This window comes from Pleurodeles waltl, chromosome 2_2, assembly GCF_031143425.1.
Source record: "Pleurodeles waltl isolate 20211129_DDA chromosome 2_2, aPleWal1.hap1.20221129, whole genome shotgun sequence".
In the NCBI taxonomy this organism is placed as follows: domain Eukaryota; kingdom Metazoa; phylum Chordata; class Amphibia; order Caudata; family Salamandridae; genus Pleurodeles; species Pleurodeles waltl.
The window spans coordinates 1,023,347,632-1,023,361,345 of NC_090439.1; the positions used below are offsets into that span (position 1 = coordinate 1,023,347,632).

At 43.8% G+C, this 13,714-nt stretch overlaps 1 protein-coding gene across 2 annotated transcripts in view; it reads left to right on the forward strand.

Moving 5' to 3' along the window:
* The window catches only part of EFR3A (EFR3 homolog A), a 1,082,041-nt gene that overhangs the window by 737,610 nt on the left and 330,717 nt on the right, over window positions 1–13,714 (forward strand). For both annotated transcript variants that reach the window (XM_069220764.1, XM_069220765.1), the window contains exon 10: window positions 3,025–3,160. In XM_069220764.1, coding sequence (XP_069076865.1) covers window positions 3,025–3,160 — 136 coding nt within the window. The remainder of the gene's footprint in view (window positions 1–3,024; window positions 3,161–13,714) is intronic.

Below are 13,714 nucleotides of genomic sequence, written 5' to 3' on the forward strand. Positions count from 1 at the left end.
GACTATATACCTCTCCAAGTAACTCCAGCACACATCACCGTACTCTGCAGACGAAAGTGTTCTTTCCAATCTAATGTGATATATATAGCAAAGTCCTACACTCTATTGTTTGTGGGCGACTCATGATAGGCTTATGTCACATCCTTTATGTTTATCATTCTGTTCCAAAGCGTGGCTCTGGAAATAGTGTTCTTTATAACACTAAGAAAAAAAATAACATTCATTTACTCCGACACCCCTCCATGTAATGTCAAGCCGCCCAGCGACAGCCGCAGTGGTAAGTGGCGCAGAGGCATTGTGGGAGTCTAGAAAAATGAATGGCTCGGAAAGTTCCTTTGGTGAGTCACTACAAGAGATTTGTGAATGAAGTGTTAGTTCTCATGGCAGTTCTGAATGGTTCAACAGCAAGAAGGGAAACCTAATTGAAAACTGCAATTTAATTTGATGCATATGAGCTAATACTGTTAAGAAAATTTTTGAAACCACCAAAATAAGAAATAATGTGTGATAATAAATGTTTAATTTTCGATCAATCCTAAATTGCGTGATGAAATGAAACTTTGCTAAATGTGTCAGTAATAAAGTGTATCAGGTTATCTGTGCTTGCTTTGTTTTTTCACCTCAGTATTCCCAACAAAAATGGACTTGTCACCTCTCATTTAAACTGTCAGTATGTGTGTTTCATTGCTGATGAGGAAAAATTATCCGGAGTCGAACAAGTAAGTTATATGAGCGGGCAAGCACGTGAACACAGTTGAACAACAGCAAGAATAACCAGCATTGACAAAGGCAGTAGGTCTGGGTCTGATGTGTTAAAGCATGGGGTGTTAGCACCCGTGCTAAAAATTGAAGAAATACTCTTGGGTCTCATAAATTGCGAGTTAACGGGTTGCAGCAGAACGGGAGCGGATTAAACGAGGGGCATCTTCCAACACTCAGTGTATACAATAATGTTTTAATAACTCTGTCCCAAAGATATTAGCCACAAGGACAAATATAACAATAAATCTGTTCTGGCTTACTTAATTGGTCACCCACAAGATGGAATTTAAAATATTGTACCCGTTTAAGCTACCTGCTACGGAGATCTTTGTGTACCCAGCAATTTCCACTTTATAATAAAATTAAGATAACTCTGGTGCTTATTGCGTCTGCTGGAAAACTCTGAACTTGAAGAGAGAGCCTGTTTGGACAGGAAGACATTGAAAGTCTTGGAGGCGTTCAGATGTGTGCAGAGTTGTAATTTGAGAGTAAATATTGCTGCTGCATTTTGTATGACTTGGAGCCTTTTTGTGAGTTGAGCACTGATGCTTAAGTAGAGGGCACTGCCATAATCGGACCTGCAGATGATTAGGACTTGTGTGGCAATCTTCGAGTGCCATCTGAAAACCCGAAGGAACTTGCGTGTGTGAAAACAGGGGGATGTGAAAAGTTGACTTGGTTGGACATCGAGGTTTGATTGTAGATCCCTGATCCCTAGGTTCCTGGCTGACTTGGATGGGTTGGGTGCTGGTCCTAGCTCTGCAGGCCACTAGGCAGAGGACCAGAAAGAGGTGTCCTTTCCAAATATGACCACTTTCATTTAGTCGTTATTGAGTGCTTGGCCGTTTCTTTTTTCTTTTCTTTCGAGACCTCAGACATGAAGCTGATACGGTTTGGTTAGGTGTGCGAGGTGTCCTGTGAGAGGAAGAGGATGAGCTGAGGGCCATCTGTAGGAGATGATATAGATGTACTTAGATGTATTTAATTGAGCCCTTATGTCACCTTTTGTTCTGAATTCTGGGAGCGCATCCTTAGCTCTCGGACACTTTTCGAGAAGTAGGTATACATTCTACAAATGACTATTATTATTATTTTGTAATGATGCGGAGCCCGTGAGCGTGAATCATGCTGGCGGCAGGGTTCATGTAGATGTTAAAGAGCGTTGGGCTGAACGAGTAGCCTTGAGGGAGCCACAGATCGGGTTGGAGGCAGTGGCTATGCTGACCATTTAGGTTCAGCCCTGGAGGAACGGATTTCTCCATCAGAGTGCAGGTCTCTGGATTACATTCTCATGTAAATGATGAATAAGTATGTGGTGGGAGACGGTGTATCAAGAGAACCTTATACTAAAACTTTATATTTAAAAAAATGAAAAGTTTCTTCTGGGTTCGCATAAAAGTTTCCATGAGTCTCTGACTCAAGTGCAGTGACTTACTGTAAATGTTTTTTAATGTATTTAAGAACAAGGTCAATGCCTTCGTGGGCCAGTCACAGTTAATGTCTGTCTGCATCTTTCACGACCCCATATCACTGACTCCTCTATGAGAGTGGGAAAAAACAAAAAATACATATATACTTTTTTTTAAAGAGGATGTCAAATATTTGAGCATTTATGAAACCAAACATCACTTGTTTCTTCACCTTAAACAGGAATGATGGTTCACCACCGTCCTTATATCATGCGTTTCCCACAACCACACTGGCAGGAAATTCAAGCCTTCTCAGCATTTTATAACCTTTATCAAATCTTAATAGAATTATTTAGAAGAGTTTTTCAAATTATATAAAAAATGGGTGATTCTTGTCTAAACAGAAGCTGTTTGCCTTGGTGGTAATGAGTATTTTAGGGTTGATTTAAAAAAAATAAAAAAACTAGAACTTGATAACTGTATGTATTGTTGCCTTCTATGATTTTTATTTCATTAGTTATTTCATAGGATTCTCAAAATTGGGAGTTTTCAGCCACCGAAAACACTGCTGATTTGTGGTCACTTTCAGTGTAGAGATCCTTTTCCATATGGGCACTGTTTCCTCCAGGTTGAAGGTGTCCTACCAAATACTCTCCTTTGAAATGTTGAGTTGTAGGGCTTTCTTTCATACTCAGTTTACAAACCTGTGCTAGCATCTCAGTGGAAATCTGGCTATTACTTAAGTGAAACTGTTCAACTGGAAAATTATTACATGCAGCAGGATATTGAATATAATTTTGTATACGGGTTCTAAAACAAATGAGCCCTAACAGCTATTGCTGACTTTTTTCAGGCTCAGTACTCTCACCATGTGATTCAACAGATTCTGGGACACTTGGACCTACACAAAAAGGACTCTCCTCGTATCAGAGCCGGAATCGTTCAGGTGCTTTTGGAGACTGTCGCAATTGCTGCAAAGGGATCCATAGGTACGTTCACTATGTAATATTATGCGTAATAGTTTAATTGTCTCTTCACCTGGAGCTGCTGAAATATTCCTTAATCCCACTGTGTGAAAGATTCAGTTTGGCAGAGTACAGAATTAAATTTAAGTGAAATATGCTCCAGTTCTTGCATGTGTTGCTGATAATGGTGAGCTACTGTGTTCTGTTTATCCTTAGCATTGCCTCCTCTTCAACTTAGACCTTAGATCATGGAGGTTTACAAATAAATTGTTTTGTAGCCAAATTAAGGGCCTGATTTAGAGTTTGGCAGAGGGTGTTACTCTCCCAGAAACGTGACTGATATCCTGTCCACCATATTACGATTTCAGTATAGCCTATTGAAATCATAGTACGGGGGACAGGATATCAGTCACGTTTGTGATGAGTAACCCCTCTGCCAAACTCTAAATCAGGCCACAAGGTATTGGTTTGGATTATTGCTAGTTGTTGCCTTGGTAACATGGCACACAAATGATATCTTTAAGATAAACATACACAATTAGCCCTGTTGATAAACACTAAGGGACCGTTTTGTAGTTCGGCGGGCGGGTTACTCTGTCACAAATGTAATGGATGTCCCATCTGCCGTATTACAAGTCCCATTGAATATAATACACTTCTAGTACATCGGACAGGATATCCATCACGTTTGTGATGGAGTAACCTGTCCGCTGAACTCTAAATCACGCCCTAGATTTTCCTGACCATACTTTCATCTCAAGGCAGACTGGGTTCCCTCAGTTTGCTAGCCAGTTAATATTTGTGAGTGATGGCTTGGGCTGATTGGTAATAAATCACCACATATGTAAGCAACCCATTGAATCTCAGAAGTGTTCTTCAAGTAACTAAAATGGGAGTGCTTGTTAACTTATTGAAGACCGAATGGAGTAAAAATGGGAACATTGTAATGCTGAGAGCTCTGTTGAAGACAATGGAATATCTCTAGGCTTATCACAGCTGGTATAAGTCTTTTGCTTCATCATTCTAATGCTTGTCCTGATGTTTTTTCTTCTTTAATTTAGAACATTCAACCCTTAGTGGGTGAAATGTTCTAATAATCTTATAGCCCTCCTGCCTCAGGCTATATGGTTGTTAAGGGCCCTCTCTCTCATTATGGGCCCATACCTGAGGCTCGGGGCTTTAACTCTGGTTCAGGGCCTTTAACAACGATATAGCTGTCAGTAGTCGGCTACAAGGCTATAGCATAACTTCTCTTGCATAGTTAGGAGTCTGACTGAATGACGGTCATATGAGTTATCGATGTGGAACACCAAGTTGAGTGAAAATGGCGAAAAGCAAGCAAGGTGTATCACGTATTGAATTTAGATGTGTAACCAATTAGCTTCTATCTTTTAAGACGACATACAGAAAATATGATGTTTAAATGCATATAAGGGGCTTGAAGTATTTATACCTACTCTCAAACCAGAGTTACGCGATTGGCATAAAAGTGGCTTGCCAATGAGTGTGCAATTGTTGATGCACCAATTGTCCTTCTGCAGGAGATTGCACTGCCTAATCAATAATTATAGGCAGGTCACAATCTGCAACTCCTGCGATTGGCTTCAAATGCAGGGAAATAGGTTTGCAAGGGACAGCCGACCTAACTCTGTGTATATGCATTTCCACATGAGAATTTTTTTTTTAAGGTGCCCGTCCATCAATTGTTTGCAACCACATTTGTAGTCATAATTAATACATACCTTTGCTGCTTTTGCTTTTTATGCCCCCCCCCCTATATTTCCAAGGGTGGCAGCTTTCCAACTCACACAAATGGATTTTGAACACTAGAAAACGATTTTTTTGTGGTTACGTTCGTAGGAAACTGCCCTTTATGACATGGTCACCCCCACTTTTTTGCTCACTGGTACTGAGGTTTTTCGACTGAGATGCACTGGGTTTCTGCTAACCAGGTCCCCAGTGACAGTGCACATACCCTAAAATTAGGTAAAATGTCTAATTGCATTCAATTGGCATAGACTACAGAGCCACTGTAAGTCCCTAGTAAATGGTACCTCGGGTACCTAGAGCCTGGGTACTAGAGAGGATCCCTAAGGCCTGCTGCATGTATTGTGCCACCGTAAGGGACCTCATTAAAGATTGCACAGAGCTTGCCATCACAGACTGCGTGTCATGGTGAAAGCCATAAGAGAAAACACAACATGGCACACAAATTGTGTGCCATGCCCCAGTCACTGCATTTAAGTGTATGTAAGTCACTCCTACAGCAGGCCTTAGAGCCCTTAGGCACGGTACATTAAGCTAGGTGTGCAGACATATCTGCATGAGCAAATATGCCCCTGTGATGTCCAGTTCTATTACTAGACATTACAAGTGAAGAGGGAAGTCATATTAAGATATGTACTGGACACTCGTCATTACGAGTTCCCTAGCTACATAATAGCTTCACTGAAACCTATGGTGTTTGGTATCCAAACACCTTGTCTTAATAATCCCAGACTAATGCCAGCCTTGGATGTATTCTGATGGGCACCCAGAGGGCTCCTCAGAGGTGTCCTTTGAAACCTCCTAGTCCTCTAGTGTCCTGGCTGACCTGTCTCAACCAGCCTGCCACCACAGAGAAGTTTTCGACCCCTTGGAGGTGAGAGCCTGTGCTCTCAGAGGCCAGAAACAATGCCTGCTCAGGAGGACGTTGATCACACCTCCTCTAGCAGGATGGCTAGTGATTTAGCATATCAGAACCAGGGGCTTCAAAAACTCTACCACCTTTGATATGTGACTCCTGCTTGCCCCAGACCTGGGAGTTGCCACCTCCTGGCCTGGGGCCCATTTGGCACCTGGACAGACAGGAAAGTAGTTATTCAATAGGTGTCTACCACCTTTGGGCTAATCACACCCCTAAGGTGGGCTACCCGAAGGGGACACTCGAGGAAGGGTTCCACTATCTTGTTTTGGGTGGAACTAGGAATTCTGGGACTGGGTTATGCCCACTCCCCACAGGAAGTGGTCATTTAGGGGGTGTAGTCACCCAAAGGGTAAGTAGCCCATTGGCTTCCTCTCTTCTCTCACCTAAATGCCCCTAAATTCATTATTTAGGTGGCCCACTGACATCAGAAGAACTGATGCGTCTGACTGAAGATAGAAGAAGACAAAAAAGAGCTGAAGAAGTGAGAACTGAGGGCTGCTGGTGGTCTTGGGTGCAAAACCCTGCCTGCCTTCCTGCTCCTGTCCAGACAGTCATGACAGCCGTGTCCCGCAGCTGTGGGGACACCAAAAGCCTCGGAGGATCAACATCTCTCTTGGAGTGGAGGAGCCACTTTATTGTTTCCTGCAGGCACCAACTACAACATCCAACTCACTGTTCTGCTGACCACCTGGTCCACCTAGGAGGGGTCACCGTGCTCCAAGAGGCCGGATCCGTCTCCCCACCAAGTAAGAAGACATAAGGACCAACCGAAGCCGTTCTGCACTATACCTGGGGTACCCGACCCCTTGCAGCAACCAAAGCTTGTTTGAAGTCCAACCTAGACTCAAACTTCTCATCTGAAGACAAGCCATTGAGGAAAGTCTGCATTGTAGAGGACAACACAGAGAGCAGTCCTGCTGCCTTATTTTATCCCTCTTCTTGCAGGACCACCAAAGAACGGTAGATGCCTTGATGCAGGAGCACTGATGACAAAGACCTGCTGCACTCCCAGCGGCTTGAGACCCTCACGGGTGAATAGCCGCGCTCTACAAATCTCTGATTGATTCTTTGATTGATTGACTGCACTCGAGGTCCATGGCCTGGTTCCACGACAACATACGGTGTTCCCTTGCTCTTAGGACCCCCACTGAAGAAGCCCCCCTTTGGGTACTCTTAAAATGGTCTCCAAGTCCACCCTTGCAGTCTCTTACTAGGTGGCTTCCCTTGTCGCCAGCCGTGTGGTGCTCAAGGCACCCGACTAAACCAGCACCACTGTGCCCAGATACCCTAGGGTAAGTAAAATTGTATTGCTGGCATTTTTAGGGACCTTGCTCCCCTAGCACTCTACAATATACACGGGACCCCTGAGAACTGTCTGCAAGGAGCCCCTCGAAGTAAAAGTACTACCAACGTATAAAAGTGCAGTTGAGTAAAAGTGTTACTTGCTAAAGTCAGTAACTGCAACAGTGCTTATCTTCTTTGAAGTTTCTGGTGTTGAAACATTATATAAAAGTATTAATATGTTTCTAAACATTTGTCTTAAGTTTCTTTTTGAGCCTGTCTCATTTATTGACTCTGTTAACCAAATGCTTAGCACTACCCTCTGATAAGCCTAAACTGCTTGCCCACACTACCACAAAAAAGATCTTTTAGGATTATTACTTTAACACCTGTAAACAAATAAGGGTCACCTGTACTATCTGCATTGTATACCCCTGCATTCGGTACATTACATAGATAGCCAGCTTCCTACATCTATCCTTTGATTTTGCAAATAGCAGACCGTGGAGCCAAACATACCTAAAGTATCTTACATAATGCAAATATCGTAGGTAACCTTAGGTAATGTCAAATCAGGTGGCTTATCCATTCTTGTTTATTTGATTGCCCTGTGATGTCGATAATTCTGCATTTATGACAGTACACATACAATTATATTTAGCAGAAAAGGAGGAAAATAACAGTGGAACTGACACTCTCTCCTTACATAAGCAAATCAAGTTCTCTGTACTCAGGCGAAGGGATCCTTTTTTTGTTGTTTTCGGCAGGGGTGTGATTATACCCTCCGGTTCTGTAACCTAGTCCCATCTATTGCTGTTAAATCTCCAGTGCTTGAAGGGAATCAGTCCATAGATGTATGTAATAAATCAACCAGGCCTCCACTTTGGGGATCCTGATTTTAACACAGGCAGCTTTCATAGGTAGATATACTTGAGTTGTGTGTAAATTCAAGTTATCATTTATTTTTAAATATCCGTAACTATGAAGACTCTTTAGGGGCATTGGGCTAATAGTATTAAATAAGATTAATCAAATAAAATATTATCTCTCTTTCTCCCAAGAAGAACTAAGCTACACTACTTTTATACTACAAGGACGTTTTTGTTTAATGCACAACAAAGGCTGACTAAATAAACTCAAGTGATTATTTATGTCTGAGGTAAAGTGAAAATACAGTACACCGAAATAGTGCAGTAATGAAATCTTATGGTAAATAAATAAAGATTTTCCAACATAATGCAGTCAAAAAGTAGTGAAAATAAAGATGCAGATGTTTTGCCTCAAAATATATCTTACATATAGGTGCCACTCTGTGGTTTATATCGACCAGAATAGTATTTGGTGACGAGTAGGAACCAGACTTACATAATGTCTACATCAAACAGACTCCAATCTTACAACTTGCATCTTATTTTTTAAGTTTACTCTTTTCTTTAATGAATGTCAGAAGTGCATACTGGTTTTCAGTCCATAATGCATGTGTAGCGGTGAAGGCCTATTTGTCATTAGAAAGCAGAGCTGTATGGTTTTGCACATAACAGGTTTATGGTGAACTTTGATAGCCACATTGGCCGTTCAAAGCTTTTCTTGACTGGAAATTATTACTTCTCGGTGACAACATTCAAATGTCTGATAATTCAGTAAGCACTGATCCTCCACTCACCTCTCAATTTAGACCTCTGTCGTTGGTGGCACAACTCCCACTGTCAATTTTAAGGTTCCCTTGGAATGTTAATGCCCTGAAGGCGATAGATGGGCCACGCTGTGACTGCAGGTGGTTGCCTTCTAACTTGTCTTTGCATCCTTGTCTTTCTCAAAGTCCAATTGAGTGCTGATTCCATGGCGGTGGGGACCTCAAAAAATAGAAGTACCTCAGCACTGGTGAATAAGGGCGCAGAACATGTCTGAACAACATGGGAATGCTGAGCCCTCTCAGACTTTTCAGCAGTCTCCTCTGCATTGGGCCAACATTGCTAAAATACATTATTTTGGGGGTTTGCAAGATGGCAAAACACTGCTTCTGCTGCTAGAGCTCTGCCAGTGCTAGACACTCATGGAGTTGCCCCTCAAAAGTAGTTACCTCATTCTATTCACCAGTGCAAAAATCTAGCCAGACTAGTTGTGGAATGGCATGAGTCATCCTGACTTTGTAAAGGCCAAAAGCAAAGGCAGGCCCACCATACTGTCCTGTATTGTTATTACCATTAGAGTTTGTCACTATAATGTACGTGATCAACTTGTGTCAGATGTTTTTTCTCCTTACCTAACATTTCCTGAACTAAGTGTAGTTGGATGTCCCTATATTTAAACTTTCTCAGTCTGCCAAGAATCTTTCAGCTGAGCAGCTGCCCATTTGTTCCTTAGGAGGTTACTAGTGGGTGTCATTTACATATCCTCTCTTATGGGCTAATCTAAGAAGTCACTATTGTAGGAGGGAGCCTGGCAGATAAAATATGGAAGCAGCATAAGCAAAGGATTAGATGCATATTTTTGTTAAAAAAATAAATCCTATAGTTTCACCAATGAGTTAGACAAATAGCACGTAACCTTGTGCTCTGTAAATTAACTTTCTAGTTCTTCTCCAGGCCCCATTTGTGAAACTAAGGGGGTTATTACAACTTTGGAGGAGGTGTTAATCCGTCCCAAAAGTGACGGTAAAGTGACGGATATACCACCAGCCATATTACGAGTTCCATAGGATATAATGGACTCGGAATACGGCTGGTGGTATATCCGCCACTTTACCGTCACTTTTGGGACAGATTAGCACCTCCTCCAAAGTTGTAATAACCCCCATAGTGTCTATATTTGAAAACATGCATGGATAAATAATGAAATGCTGTTTCTGCCTAAATAGTAAATAGCACTTCTGATAGAGATATCTAGCTGCAGATTCCTTACCTTTGAATTTCCCAGGTGTCAGACTGGATCCAGAAGATGTTTGCATGAGCAGTACCTTTGCGTGCAAGCAGCTGGCTTCGTTCGGTTCTGCGCGTCATCGGCATCGTTGGCACCAGAAGTGACTTTGCATATATATATATATATATATATATCTCCACGCCAGTTAGTGCTGATACGGAGAAAGAGTTACCCTCTGTTGCTTTTTGACAGTTTTTTTTTCAACATTTTGTCAAATAAAGGTTTTAAACCGTGTGGCACCTGTCACTGCACCATGTTGGTTACAGACCCCCATCTGGTCTGTTTGTTATGTGTCGAGCATGACCATGGCTCCAAGTGGTGCTCGGACTGCCTGGCCATGGTGCCGAAGGCTTTGTGGGAGCGCTCTCTAAAGCTGCTTACGACCCAGCAGTCATGCTACTTAGCGTGACTCCTCAGAGATCTCTGTCCCGATCTAGGAGAAGGTCACGGAACTGCTGTAGGAGCACCAAGTCCTCTTCGTCCTACTCCAATTCCTTGAGACACTCAGGGAAGAGGCATCAGAAGTGCAAGAAGTCAAAGCGTGCTTCGACTTCTCATCCGTCGGGGTGGCGTGCCGATCTCGGAACATTGGTGTTCCAGGCATGGTTCCGCGGAGCCACTGCAGTTCTGACTACGCGCCTCCCTGCATTTCCAAGAGCCGGAGTAACTCCTGCTCAGGTAAGAGAATTCTATGAGGCCATGTGCCGTGTATTTGAGTGGGCCACTCCTCTGGAGTGCCTCCGGGCCCTACTGGGCCCCATCAGGTTCCACGGCGATGGCTCCAGCCTCGGCTCCGATGGGGTCTGATGGATCCGATCATGGATCCGGAATGGAGCCAGTTGTGCCAAAACAACGTTCCCTGGCGTCGATCCCAACACAGATGCACCCTGCGTCCACCGGCGGCGCAAGCCCCATTCTAATCCCTGACGATTCGGAGTCGGAATGACGTTGATCGATTCTGGCGCCAACAGGGCCCATTGGTCCTAGGTTGTTGCCTGAGCATCTTTCTGAGATGCCAAGCATGTGGGAGAAATGGGAGGGGTCACTGGACCCTTTAGAATACCCATTGGAAACATTTATGGACTGGTATGAGGAACTGGGTAAAGGACATTGGACTGGACACATCTCCAAATACGGGCTTGCTCTTGCCCCCTTCAATGGCTACGGAGGAGGAGCATCATATGCAGTGGTTTTCAAGATGGCATCGGAGGGCCTTGAACTTCCCTCAATGGCAGTCGGGACTAACATCTTGATAGAGGTGCTTCAACCTGGGACTTCCTCATCATAACCCTTGCTTCTTTTCAATGAAGCACTGACTGATGTCCTGCTGGGAACCTGGACCAAGCCCAGCACAGGGTCTCCTGTAAAAAGGACAATTGCCTGCCCCATCCCGGTGACCTGAGTTTCCTCACTCAACATCCCACTCCTTAGAGCATGTTAGTCCAAGCCTCAACTTCCCACTGCGCTTTCCCTGCCCTGCTCCCTCGGACAGGGAATCCAAAAGGCTGGACACCTTGGGAAAGAAAATGTTTTCTTCCACCAGCCTAGCACTGCGGTCGGTGAACACTGCATGCCTTTTGGCCCATTATTCCCACACATTGTGGGATACGGTTGCGCAAGTGCTGCCACAGGTTCCTGAGGAGGCCCGGGCCATCTTCTTCCAAGCTGTTCAGGGCGGGAGAGATGCAGCAAAGTTCACCATCAGCGGTGGATTGGACACAACAGACCCGCTGGGCAGAGCGATTTCAACGACAGTGGCTGTTAGACGTCATGCCTGGTTGAGAACATCTGGCTTTTCGGGGAATGTCCAGGCCAACCTCATGGACATGCCCTTCGATGGGACATGTCTCTTTGGAGAGAAGGCAGAATCGGCGCTGGAGTGCTTTCGTGGCTAGGGAAGGGACATGGCACCACACCAACCCTATGCCAGCCACTGTCCTGCTCAAGGTCCCCAAGCTCTGAGTAGATGCAGTGCCTTCCGACCCAGTGGGTAGGGTTGCCAGAAGTTGTCCACCACCAGCCCTCCAGCAGCTGCAGCCTCTAAGCCCTCCTAGTCTCCTAATAAGGGTTCATGGCTGTCTAGTTGGTGGAGAATGCATCACCATCTTCCCCAATGGCAGTCCATTACATTGGACCGGTGGGTCCTGTAGATCAATCGGAGGGGCTGCTCCCCCCCTTCAAATTCTCCCCTTCCACTGTGACTTGAACACAAGAAAGGCTTTCGGAGGATTATCTGTCCTTACTCCGAGAGGAAGTTATGGCTCTTTTGGTTAAGGGAGCCATAAAGGTCCAATATCAGAAGTAGGCAATGGTTGTTGTTCTCATTACTTTCTGATTCCCCAAAAGAAGAAGGGTCTTTGACCTATTCTAGGCCTCCAAACCGTAAATCTCTTTCTTAAGAAGGAGAAATTCAACATGTTTACTTTGGCTCAGGTCTTGTCTGCCCACATCAAGGAGACTGGTTGGTAGCATTGGACTTGCAGGGTGTGTATTTCCACATTTCCATCTTACCTGCCCACAGCCATTACCTGTGGTTCAAGGTAGGCCACAAGCACTTTCAGTTCACCATGATCCCCTCTGGCCTGACCCCTCTGGTGTTCACCTAGGTGTTGTCAGTGGTCGCAGCTCATCTGTGGAGATCAGGGTAACAGTCTTCCCCTATCTTGATGATTGACTGTTGAAGGCAGGATCTCCCCAGGCTGTTGCCTCCCACCACCATACTACAGCGGACCTCCTACATTCGCTAGGGTTCATTATAAATGTACCTGAAGTCACACCTGACTCCCTCTGAGACGCTCTTTCATCTGAACTGTTGTGGGGACAGTGCACTTTTTTGGCTTATCCTCCCAGTGTATTTCAGTATATTTTCAGAACAACCTGGTCGGCGATATCGTGTGTCGGGGATTTCACCTAATGCCTCTTTACTCCAGCAGCAGATACTCCCTGCCTCTTTATCTCAATCTTGCAGGTTCTTTTTTATCCATAGTTTCTTACTTTGTCACTGTTTCTTTGTCTTTCTTTTTTTCTTCATTATTTTTCTCACTCTGGATCAAGGATTATTGTAGAAAATTTGATGTCTGTGCCCAGAAATGAGTGCTGGTTGCCCATCTTGCAACCGCTGGCTCAAATTAAGCATATAGCTAAGCTTTCATACATGTGGGTAAAAAAGTTTAATTTGTCAAGGGGCTGCTGCTGTCCGTGCAGCATTCAAGGTTGTCAGTGCTTCCCTATGCAGTGTTATGCGTTTTACAGTCACTTTGTAGGTGTGTAAGTCCACAGAGCAGCCCATATGTACCGACTGATTTGTTTGCCGAGTTTTAGAGGTCAGATCACTTTTTATTACTTTAAGAAATTGGGTTCTTGGAAGAGAGGAGTGAAACCCTTTTCAAGCAACAACCACAATCCTTGTCAGGGTGAGCTACAAAAGTAACTAAATTAACCTGTGCTTAACCTTCTTGTATCTTGACACAAAAACAGTGAGGCTTAACTGAGATCCTTGAATGCTACTTTTGTAGAGTTCCTGCTTTAATTTTGTAATATTTATACCTGAAGTGAAAATAAAAATGGGGAGAAAAAAAAGACTTAACTGAGAGAAAATTGTAGTGTATTTATGCAGCACACAAACAGAAATTAAGTGAAAACACAAGAAAAATCCCAAACCAATTTAGAAAATGAGAGAAAAGTTCAATGAA